Raw genomic sequence first — 12,347 nt, 5'->3', positions numbered from 1 at the left:
CATACAAACAGTACGATAACATTTTAATTGTGTCTATAAAGCTTCTTAACTGTCAGAAAGGAGTAAATCGTTTCGGGTTAGGTAGCTGTTAGCAAACAGGGCATGTTTAAATGGAGCTACAGAAGTGTGGTGCCAAAGTCACTGCCGCACATGGGACAATTTGTAGAGTTGAAACGCAACCAATAGAGTGTTTTCCTTGTGCATTAGATTTTCTTTATGTCTCAGCTGCAAGTGTAAAGACGATTGTAAGTGTTTGGAGGAATTGGTTGATTACAGACTGTTTCGCTGTAGCTTTTTCTAACAGCAGTGAAGGCGTGACCATTATTACCTACAACATGGTTTTACCGAACACGGAGTTAGGAGTTTGCGTTAAATTGTAAGGACGGTGTAGATCTTGACCATTACATACATTTTATATTATTGTCCTGGTTGTCACCGATTATTTGTTATTGGGGATACTTTGAGATCTGTTTTCAAGGTATGAACTGCTGTTTAATGTTAGTTTTTTTTATGCATATGTATATTGATAGTGTGCACAAAAATAAGATGGCCAGTTTCTCAATCATACTTAAGGGTTTCTCTTAGAACACATGTCTTTGCAGAGTGCTAGTTACTAATAATAAATATGTAATACCAACCTTTGTACTTTGAAATAAAATATTTAACTGTACAATAACCATGTGGCTCCATGCACAGTGAACCCCTCATACTTCTGTAACCCCTAAAGGTTATAGACATAAATGTGCTCAGATTCAATTTTATTTCTCTCTCTGGTTTTGGTTTTTTCTCGCGCCATATGTCTGATAGATTACATCTGACTCTAATGTTTACAATACCGGCAGCACTGTTTGCCGCACATGCAACAGTATGCATAAAATCTGAGAAGATTGTTATGCAGATGTCAAGCGTCTACAATGTTTTAGTCCAACTCATCATATGCAGATGTGTTTTGCATGTAGTGTTACTCTGTCAGAATCTGTTTTAGAATGGGTTTAAACAAGGCGGCGCTACGCGGACTACTTGATCAGCAGTCTCCTAAACAATTTGGTGCTCATTTTTGTGGTAGATACTGTGGCTGAACATCAGGTGAGCGCATTAAGAGCACTTAGAGTAAATCTAACTACTGAAATATATGATCGATATGTGGTGTTACTGTCTGACACTTAAAATATAAGATCCTTCCAAATATTGTATACAAGGAGTAATTTGCAATTGCAATATTGCACACACTGATATTGTGATGATGTCTGTGAACCAGTCAGTTATGCAGCTGCAATGGATACATAATTTGTCTTGTTCCCAGAAACTTGGGAACAAGACAAATTATGAATGAGAGCAGGTAGTATGCTGGGTAACGGTTACACTGAACACAGCAAACCACAGCAAATTTGATCTACTGCACACAAAAGAGAAAGAATGTGCTATAGGTTCTTTGATAGAGGTTGTAATTTTCAATCCATCTGAAAATTAATGAATCATAAAATTTCCATTTAGGCAATAAAGTGCTTGTCCTTAACCCATATTTGATTTTATTTAACATAAATCAGTGCTGTGAAGAGCATGATTTTGGTTGAGTTATTTATAGACTGAAGATTAACTCTACAAATTAGTTATTACGTCCAATTTTGATTGTCTTCATTTGACCTAGAAACCATGGTCCGACCCACTAACGTTCACAGCCACGCTGGTTGGTTTGTTGTAGTGGTTAAATCTACATTATGCTTAAAATTCTAGAAATGCGGCGTTCAAGGTGGTGGCATGTAGCAGTAGGTCTGTTATAAGCTACCATAATATTTAATTTCCCTTTGGGATTAATTAAGTATTTTTGAATTGAATTTTGATTAGCCTGCCATCCATCCCTGTGTGAACATCCAGAGAAAATGTCTTCATTTCATCAAGAAAACTACTACTTGTTAGTGAAAATGCTTTTTAAATCATTAAATTGTAGCTTTGTTACTGCTTTGTAAATAATTGTTTGTGTTTTTTTTATTGTCTCTAGTGTTGTTAAGTGTATACAGGCGATTCATCATTATTATTTTTTATTCATAAAGGGTGATGACTTCAAAGGATTTGAAGCTGACAAACGACGCTCTGCAGAATCTGTGATGTCGCAAAAAAAATCTTCCAAAGGTAAACAGCTTTTTATTTTGTCACCTGAAATTTAAAACTATAGAGAAGAAAATGCGTTACATGAAAGATTGAACAATTTCCTATTAAAATAATATATATATATATATTTTTTTTTTTCGTAGGAGATGCTGTCAGCGCAAAATCTAGAAGAAAAAGTGAGAAGCCACAACAAAAAGCGCCAGTGATTGATGAGGCTGTCCCACCTTGTCCCATAAAAAATGTAAAAGCTGTGGAGGAAATACACGACATATCTCTTGAAACAAAACCAGCGAAGGATTTAAAGAAAACTTCAAAAGGAAAAAACACTATGGACCAAGGGTCGGCTAAAAGCAGAGCTTCAGCAGCAGCACCAAGGATTACAATAAAGCTGGTGGCCAAAAAGAAAGTGAAAACTATAAAGGAGCCTCAGAAAAAAGCAGATAAGAAGTTGAAGCTGAAAGACGTGCAGAATCAGCCTGACATTAAGGACATTCAGGGAGATCAGATTTTAAGCGCCCACATCAAGTTCAAAACCGAGTCGTACGAGGATGAACTCAGCACTGTGGACAAAGGAGTGGGGAGCATACCTACAAGGAGGCGTGGGAGATCTGCTGTGAAGGCAACCGAGCCTGTAAGCCGGACTACTGCCAAAGTTGTGGTTGATGACCAAAAAGCAAAAGAGAAAAAACTGAATGATGTAGTTAAGGACAGCGGGTCAGTAGAACAAAATCTGAACACAAAGAATTTAAAGAAAAAGAAAGCGGCCCCACCTCAGGGTTCCGAGGTTAAACAAGTGACTCGTAGAAGCACTAGAGTTACTAACCCACTCACTAAAAACATAACGGACAGTGTATCTGAAACAGAAAGTCTGAGTAAACCCGCTACAGTTCTGCCAGAGATCAAGTCAGAAGTTTCACAAAAAGCTGAGGCCAAACCGGTGGTGGGGAGAGAAGGACGAAGGCAAAGCAGAAGACTAAATAAAGATATTACAGTTCCAGAAAACCAAGAATTATCCATAGAACCTGACAATTCAGCCGCACATGAAAGTTTGCCCATTAAAATCGAGGAAATGAGGGTCCCAAATATAAAGTTAATAAAGATCAGAAACCCTAAATTTGATGCACAGGTCAGTGGGAAGACTTCGTCTCGTAAGAGAAAACGAAGAAAATATATTTGGACTTTAGCATTAGTCAAAGTTGGAAGTGAAACCCCACGGGCAGAAGATACCCTCAAGGACCCAACAGAGACTGTGAGCAAAGTAGATCAAGTCCCTCCTTGTGACACCAGTGCAAAGAACACAAAAGGACACGGTAAAAAATCAGAACATGAAAGTGCAGCCCCACTGGAAATCATTACAAATGTTGAAAAGGATCTCCAAACCATGGCTGACTCTGAAATATCAAGTTTACATGTGCAAGCTGAAGCAGATCCTTCGCCTGAATCTCCCACGCAAGAAATTGCTAAAGCAGATAGCGGGAAGGTACCACCTCTTCAGATTAAAAAGGTCTCATCTCCTGGCAAACACAAAAGCTCAAAGCCGTCTTTTCTGATCCAGCAGGTTAACCCTGTGCATGAAAAGAAAGAGGAACATCTGACAGATCCTCCAGAAGTTCAAGAGGATAAGTCATCTTTAGAGGATGCTGAGGCCAGTCCTAGTAGAAGGCTAAGAAGAAGAGCATCAAGCCTGGACTCTCCTCAGAAGAAATCTGTCAGCCAAAAACCTATGACCACTCAGAAACGAAGGTTAAGGAAAAGTCACCCAGAAGAAGAAATGTCAGAGGTGAAAGCTGAAGTTTCTCCTCAGGTTTCATTTGAACAGTCCACCCCTCAACTTCTTCCAACAAACCCATGTCTGAATTTGGAAGAAGACCCTCCAGAGGTAACCAGTTTAAACTCCTCTGAAGTTTTTGGAAAGGAAACTCTAATAGTCGCTGACAGTCCCTCACAAACACCAGCTGATGTTTGTTCTCAGACATTGGAGAACCAGCAACAGCCACAGACTGAAGAGGCCAAACCATTGCCTGTACCTTCCAAACCCAGAAAACCTAGAAATAATAAACAAGTGAAGAAGAAGAAATCTGTTCAAAAGCAGAAGGCTGTTGTTTTGCCTGATACCACAGTTGACGCAGCCCCCAATGCGCTTGACTTTATTAACCCTGAGCCCATTCAGATGGAAAATGTTCAGCCTTCAGTCGAAGAGGTGAGTGAGCTAGAGGAAAAAGATAGAGTGGAACCAGAGACCAGACAGGACCCTGTTTCAGTAGAAGTAGAAGAAAAGCAGATACAACCAACAGTTAAAGAGGAACCAGACGTGCAATCTATAGACAGTCAGCAGTTGGGGGACAATCAGCAGATGGACAGTGAGCAGCTGTTGGACAGCCAGAAGATTGTGGACAATCAGCAGCCAGTGGTGTCCAAAAGTCAAACAAGTGATCTAATAACATCCAAGAAATCATCCAAGAAATCTAAAAAGAAACGTAAAACCTTAATTGGTCAGCGTCAAAAGCACAGGCACAGAGGCAGTGATGGAAAATTTGCTCCACTTAAATCCCCTGAAAGTCAAAGTACTTTTGAGGCTGATGATGACAGCTCTCCACTGCTGGCAGCTTCCACTCCACCCCGCAGCTCCACACTCATTGGAGTACAGAAAAAGTACAAAAAGAAGCACACAAGGCTGCCTTTTGTTGGAGCTAAAAAACCCAAATCCCAGTCTAAAATCATATCCAAGTTGATTGATATGGGAATGGAGAAAGGTAGTTTGAAGCAAGAAGAAGCAGACACTCCAGTGAACTCGGGACAGCCGGATGTTGCTAGTGCTCAGCCTTGCAAGTCGAAGTTTGTAAAAAACATCAAGCACTTCATTATGCCTGTCGTGAGTGCAAGATCCTCTCGAGTGATCAAGACCCCACAGAGGTTCATGGATGACGTTGGAATGTCCGTGTTGCCTCGAAGGCACTCTCCGAAGAAGGGTTTGCAGCTGGGCTTAAACATTCGCCCGGGAAAGAGGCGAGACGATGGGGGAGAAATGCCGTTATCTCCTATCTTTCCAATTGATGAAGAGGATATTTTGAGTGAAGCTCAGCTGGATGTTGATCTTTTTTCAGCTCAGGACCTGGAGGACAGCATCGATTTAGCCGATAGCCTGTTTTTTGACTGTAAAAGTGAGAAAAATGAAAAGAAGAAAACTTCTCTAAAGAATTCGAGCTTCAAGTGGAATCTTTCTGAAGATTCCTGCGAGGAGTTGTATACACTGGATAAAACCCCAGAGAGCAAATGTGAGGATCTATTTTTATCTACCACAGCAGATAAGCTCCCAAAACCATCGTCAGACCTCGTGGATGTTCTGAAAAAGAAGAGTCCGCCCAAATTTAACAAGCAGACAGCTCACCTGAAGATTTATCAGAGGTTAAAGAAGCCTGTATTGGGACTTCCAAAAAGCAAAATCACACAGGAGCTCGAGCCTGTGACGAAACCTGCCTTGCCTCCGGTTGATTTAGCAGAGGGACTTGATGACGAAGTCATGAGCATCAGTCTGAGACAGAGGGACACAGGTGTAGAAAAGGACAAGTCAAAAATCAAGATTGAAGACCTGGATAGTCCAGGGGTGGTGAGAAAGGTTTCTGTCTGTGTTCGGACTCCTAATTCCAATTCAGTCGCATTGAAACAATGTGAAGAGGAAGTGTTGGCAGTAAAAGACACTTTCCATCGTGGTTCAGGTAAGAGTTATTATAATTAGACATGATACCGATAAATGTTTTTAAAATAAAGGCATTTAATAGAACAGTTATTGTTTTTGCAGGAGAGCTGTCTTCAGTACAGAAGTCAGGCTCAGGTGATTGCGTTCCTCTGGGGCATATAGAGAAGGGAGCGCCACAAAGGGCACGCCTCACTAGTGCAAATAAAAAAATGTTGAATCTCCTCAGGAAAGCAAAGGTTCAACTCATTAAAATCGACCAGCAGAAACAGCTAAAGTCCTCTGGGGTAAGGTTAAACACTACACATTTATTTTTATTATCATAAAATAATGGTTTATAGGTGCATCTCAACAAAATTTGAATACAATTGAAAAGTGAATTTATTTCACAAGTCAAAAAGGGAAACTCATAGATTCATTACACTGATATATTGTTAATTTTGCTTATTTCTTACATGTAATGAAAATTCAAAATTCAGTGTCTGTGCGCAGTCTTGAAATGTCTGGAATTTGCTTTTGTTTGGATAAGTATGGAAAAGAGGAAATTAAGTATCAAAACCAGTTTTTTCCAGGCCTTTTTTTAATGGACAAAAGTCTAATAATGCTTTAAAAAAAACCTGTTGTTATTTTCTTGGTTTTATTCCATGGGAAAAATATGTATTTGACAAACCTTGGATTTTACAGGTTTTCCTACTTATGGAAAGGTCTGTAATTATCATCGTTGGTACACCTCAACTGTGAGACCGAATCTAAAAAGAAAATTCTGAAAATCACATTCTATAATATTTAAAAAAATATTTGCATCTTATTGCATGAAATAAGTATTTGATACAGTAGAAATGTGGAAGTTCATTTTTGCTACATAAACCTTTGTTTTTAATTACATAGGTCCAATGTTTCCTGTAGTTCTTGACCAGGTTTGCAAACACTGCAGCAGGGATTTGGACCACTCCATGCAGATCTTCTCCAGATCCTTCAGGTTTCGGGGCTGTCTCTCGGCAATATAGATTTTCAGCTCCCTCCAAAGATTTTCGATTGGGTTCAGGTCTAGAGACTGGCTAGGCCACTCCAAGACCTTGAAATGCTTCTAATGGAGACACTCCTTAGTGTGTTTCAGGTTATTGTCATGCTGGAAGACCCAGCCACGACCCATCTTCGATACTCTTACCGAGGGAAGGAGGTGGTTGTCCAAAATCTCGCCCCATCCATCCTCCCCTTAAAACTGTTCAGTTGTCCTGTCCCCTTGGCAGAAAAGCATGATGTTTTCAGCCCCCATACTTCAGGCTTCGGATGGTGTTCTTGGAGTTGTACTCGGCCCTCTTCCTCCGAACACAGCTCGTGGAGTTTCGACCAAAAAGTTCTATTTTGGTCTCATCTGACCACACAACCTTCTCCTATGTCTCATCTGGATGATCCAGATAGTCATAGGCAAACCTGAGATAGACCTGGACATGTGCTGGCTTGATCACCAGCTGCAGGGTTGTGTGTTACAAATGGTAACCTTTGAGACTGTGGTCCCAGCTCTCTTCGGGTACACTCCTGTGTAGTTCTCGGCTCACCTTACTCACGATCATTGATGCTGCATGAGGTGAGGTCTTGCATGGAGCCCCAGACAAAGGGAGATGGACAGTCATCTTGAGTTTCTTTAGTTTTCTAAGAATTGCACCAACAGTTGCTGCCTTCTCACCAAGCTGCTTGCCTATTGTCCTACAGCCCATCCCAGTCTTGTGCAGGTCTACAACTTTGCCCCTGGTGTCCTCCACCATGGTCTTACCCACAGTGGAGAGGTTGGAGTCTGATTGAGTGTGCAGACAGATGTGTGCAGACAGATGTGTTTCAGGCAGCGAGTTCAAACAGGCGCAGGTGTTTTGTTGTTTTTTTCTACCCTGTCTCTCACAGTTGAAGTGTACCTTACGATGAAAAATGCAGCATGGAGTGCGCTTAAATTTCCTCTATGACCTTTGGTCTTGAGGAAACATAATGAACCAAACAGATGACATGGCTCCACAAATTACCCATGACCGTGACATTATCTCTGGCTCCACATTGATGTAACACAAGGAATGAGACAATGGTAGCCCATGGTTTTCCATTCACGATGCTTTCAATGTTGTGCTTATCTCTGTCGCCTCTGTACCTTTTTTAACTTAAATTTTTCAACTTCAATTTCCATTAACTGTACAACTATCTTCTTTAGCTATGACCTTTAAAGGCTAATCCTCATTGTGGATGGTGGTCAGTGACTATGCTGGACCGCTGTCAAGTCGGCAGTCTTCAGCAGGCTTGTGTAGCCCATAGCATAACATTTCTATTTTAAAATATATATTTTTATTGGTAATCTAATAATCTGGAAAAGAGGATTTAAGCTGTAAGCAATTAGCCATTATCAAAAAGAAAGCCTTGAATTAACACTGTGTTGTGTGTAGTTACACCTTCTGAATTACTAAAATAAATGACCTTTTCGACGATGCTTTTATTTTTGGAGAAGCATTGGTAAGATTCAAATTGGTTTATTTTTTCAATCCAGTTCATTCCAATGTAATCTAAACATGTAGTCACATTCAGATCCAAGACCAGACAGGCTGATACGATTACCACCTGTTATAGAAGACAGCTGCATTCCTGATAAACACAAGTACACAAGCCTCTTTCCCTTGCTTGAATTAATTCCTTGTTTCTTTATTTCCGCTGTAGCTGTTATCTGGCCCAGTGGATTCAAGATCTCAAGATATTGCCTCAAAAAGACAGAGAAGGAAGCAGAGGGCGCAGGTTCTTCGTCCTCAGGTTCCTGTCAAGACCGAGCCGCTTCAAGGACAAGTGAGTCCTCAGATCAATACAGGGACACACATTGATCCGTCTTAAAAGTCTCTGGTGTCTGGTTCTACCAACCCTGTTGTTTTCTTCTCAGCCGCAGCTCATATCCCCACTGTGCCAGGAGTTTCGTCGAGCAGGAGGTCCGCGGATCAAGCACGTGTGTCGCGCTGCCTCCGTGGTGCTCGGCCAGCCCCGAGGCATGGTACCCGACGACATTCCCCGACTGAGTGCCTTGCCGCTGCATGAAAGATCTGGCATCTCCCCGTCAGCTATTACTAAAGGTTGTTGTCATTATGATGGTCGGCGTTTTCTTTCATTGGGTGCTCTCCTGAATTTTCCTGTGAATGTAACGTTTGTGAATATGGAAGTTTTTCTACTTTTCAAGTTTATTTTGAGCAACGTTTCAGTTTTATGATTGGTTTTAGGATTACCAGTTTTAGCAAAGTAATGAATGCATTTGGATAATTAACATACTCATTTTAAATCTAATTTGTATAAAATAACCACCTTACCTGTGTTTTTATTAAATTAGATATGTTTTGATATGAACTAGGAAGAAACAAGCTCTTTAAAAATAGGCTTTAACACTTTTTAGAAAATTTTCAGCAGGCTGTTGGTTTGTCCAGAGGTCTGTAACCTCTTAACACATATATATATATTTATATATAAAGGCAACAAAAGACCAATTTTGACAGTTTTTGTTTTTCATGCAGTATCTTCATTAATTTCCACAACAGATTGGCATTATGTTACAACAGGGAGGAACCGTTCAGTTAAATTTCGTTAGGGTACAAACTATGTGCTCTTTGTCTTCCTTTTTAAAAAATATGTAACTGTCAGATAATGAAAATGTCAAAATTCTGTAAAAACAAAATATATGTAAGAGGTATTTTTAAACTTGATAATGTTTCCTTTTTCCCCTCCAGTTGTTTTATAGACATTTGAGCTCTAGACTAATTCTATTAGCCCCAACATTGGCAAAAAATATCTGCTTGGATTGTGAGGGTCGCTGCCTGGGTTTATGATTACTAAAGTGTCCCTCTGGTTGCAGATATTGGGTCTCCATCAGAGTCAGACAGCCCAAGCCTGTTGGATCCAAAGGCAACAAAGTCGAAAAAGACGTCGAATTTCGCGAAGAAGAAAGGGCTCGGGCCGTTCGGGTACCGCTCTCGTAGGTGTGGCATCTGCAAAGGCTGCAACCACGAGGAAGACTGTGGAAACTGCATAAACTGCCTCGACAAGCCTAAGTTTGGTGGTCCCAATACCAAGCGACAGTGTTGTGTGTAAGTTTAACATAATGAGTACCTGTTGGGTTATACAGCAGAGTCTTCAGAAATAATGATCTTTCTTTTCCTTTCTTTACCCACAAGGTATAAGAGATGTGATCAGATTGAAGAGAGGAAAGCACGTAGGCTTAGCGGCAGAACAGCTCCCAAAAGTATATTGCTGCTTTTTTTTTTTTTGCAACCAAGTACTTTTCTTCTTCCTTGTGTCAGTTACAATGCCTGTTCTACAGTTAAATGTAGTTTTCCCTCTTCGGTAAGGTTTGTCTAAGCGGAGGCGGTCATCTCTTAGCGGGGGGTATTCAAGCAACGATGAGGGGAACGAGGGAGGCGGGGACTCTCCATCTGGTCCCAACACAGACGGCCACAGTCCATCAGTAAGGAAGCAGCCGAAGCGCGTCGTGAAGCCTCGAGTCTATTTTGACCTTGTGGATTATGACTCGGATCTCGACGACAAAGCTTTCTCTAGCTCTGCCTCACCAGCAAGGAGGAGGGGTGCTGGACCGCGCTTCAACCAAGGTAAATAAAGACTGAGCAAACCACAGACTTGTAATACCTTTTAATCATAGCATAAATAGTTCTATGTGGTCATTTGTAAAAATGCATTGTGAGTAAATAATGAATTTTCTGCTGTCCTAAAGACTTTGTGTCCTTGGACGGATTCTTTGAAGACTTTTCAGATGATGAAGTCAGACACCGTAAATCCAGCTCACATCGGGTACCACAAGGTCGACGGAAACCTGAGAAGGTGAGCAAAAATAATCAGAACTATCAGTTAATATCTTGACTGCAGTAAATGTCTCTGGCGTTTTCATCTAGGTTAAAACTAGAGCAGTTGGTTTTGGAGGCCGAAGCTGATAGTCTCAGATGGACAGAAGAATAAAAGCCACTGTCTTGAAACATAGAAGCTTAGGCAAATGTTTTAGCAATATTGAATCGACAATCATGTTTCCATTGTGTGGATATTCACAGAGAAGCCGATGATTATCGACACAGGAAATGTAGCAGGTGGTGCACCACTGGGAACAGAACATGTAAAGCGTTTCTGTCAGAGTAACTGTCTGTAATTAAAGTATAGCACTTTAAAAAGCTAAAACATCATAGCAGTTTAAGTAAGTAAGTGCTGTTTAACTGATCTTACTGATCTTATAAGATTTGTTATCTATTCTCAGTAGATCCTGGGTGGCATCATCTCCTACCTCCTATTTTCTGTGTAAATAATTCACCAGCTCCTGTGTATATAACCACCCAATGCAACTTTAACAGGGGTTCTAAGCTTCAACATGGTAGAAATCCACTTTAGTCTTTGCCCTTCTTGGAATAGTGTTTAGTTCAACCGTAGCGTCCAAAATTCAGATTTTAACTTGAATACAGCCGCCAGGATAATAATCCACTGCAGATAAATTAACTGTTTTTAACCTCTTTGATAAAAACTTAATTTAGAAATCTTAAACTATCCCTTTAATGGTTAATTACAGTCAGACAGGTCTAGCATTGACTCGCTGTGGTTGCCACTAAACCTGGTTTTAGATTGACTCCTTGTTATTAAAATTGAAGCAGACAAAGCAGACGTTTCTGAATGTTTTAACCCTCTAGTCATATGTTTTATGTTATTAAAAGCATTTTCTAAAATAAGACTAAGCATCTTTGTCCATTTTGTAGCATCCACGTAGTCTCAGTTAATGTTGGCTTTGTCTCTCAGGCTCTTTCATCCCAGGTTCCCTTGGAGCAGACTCCTCCCAGTGTCTTGGCTGCCCTTGCTCACGGATTTGAGCAGCGGGAAGTTGAGTCTTCTAAACCAACTCACAAAATCAGGCTGGACTTTAAGGTTGACACACATTTCTTCTTGGAATACAGTATCAGTTGCCATTGATGTCATTAAAAAAAATAAACTTTTTGTTTTTGCTGGTTTTAAGCAGCTTTTATTCCACGTAAATGACCTGTTACAGATTGTAAAATGTCTTGGATAGTCTGCATGGTGGCGCAGTTGGTAGCAGGGGTTTCTGCAGGGAGTTTGCATGTCCTCCCTGTGCATGCATGGGTTCTCACCGGGTACTCCGGCTTTCTCCCACAGTCCAGAAACATGACTGTTAGGTTAATTGGTCTTTATAAATTGCCCTTAGGCGTTAGTGAGTGTGTGCATGGTTGTTTGCGATGGACTGGCGACCTGTCCAGGGTGTACTCCGCCTCTCGCCTGTAGACTGCTGGAGATAGGCACCAGCTTCCCTGCGACCCACTATGGAATAAGCGGTATATAAGATGAATGAATGAGTGTCCTATACATCTGCATGCAATGTCCCTTGAAGCCTTGGCCCCCTATTGCTTGTGCACCTGTTGCTACCATATGTTTTCTTTCCAATCAACCTTCCATTAATATGCTTGAATGTAATACTCACACTGAGCCTGGTTCTGCTGGAGGTTTCTTCCTGTTAAAAGGGAGTTTTTCC

General features: G+C 40.8%; 1 protein-coding gene across 1 annotated transcript in view; it reads left to right on the top strand.

The window, feature by feature from the left end:
• kmt2bb (lysine (K)-specific methyltransferase 2Bb) overlaps positions 1-12,347 on the top strand; it is a 45,317-nt gene that overhangs the window by 891 nt on the left and 32,079 nt on the right. Inside the window, exons 2-11 of the mRNA XM_047359248.1 lie at positions 2,052-2,130; positions 2,253-5,825; positions 5,909-6,090; positions 8,498-8,620; positions 8,712-8,898; positions 9,669-9,900; positions 9,988-10,055; positions 10,162-10,419; positions 10,542-10,648; positions 11,603-11,728. Coding sequence (XP_047215204.1) covers positions 2,052-2,130; positions 2,253-5,825; positions 5,909-6,090; positions 8,498-8,620; positions 8,712-8,898; positions 9,669-9,900; positions 9,988-10,055; positions 10,162-10,419; positions 10,542-10,648; positions 11,603-11,728 — 4,935 coding nt within the window. The remainder of the gene's footprint in view (positions 1-2,051; positions 2,131-2,252; positions 5,826-5,908; positions 6,091-8,497; positions 8,621-8,711; positions 8,899-9,668; positions 9,901-9,987; positions 10,056-10,161; positions 10,420-10,541; positions 10,649-11,602; positions 11,729-12,347) is intronic.

The sequence above is a fragment of the Girardinichthys multiradiatus genome, chromosome 3 (assembly GCF_021462225.1).
Source record: "Girardinichthys multiradiatus isolate DD_20200921_A chromosome 3, DD_fGirMul_XY1, whole genome shotgun sequence".
NCBI lineage: Eukaryota > Metazoa > Chordata > Actinopteri > Cyprinodontiformes > Goodeidae > Girardinichthys > Girardinichthys multiradiatus.
This window is presented reverse-complemented; position numbering and strand designations above follow the sequence as displayed.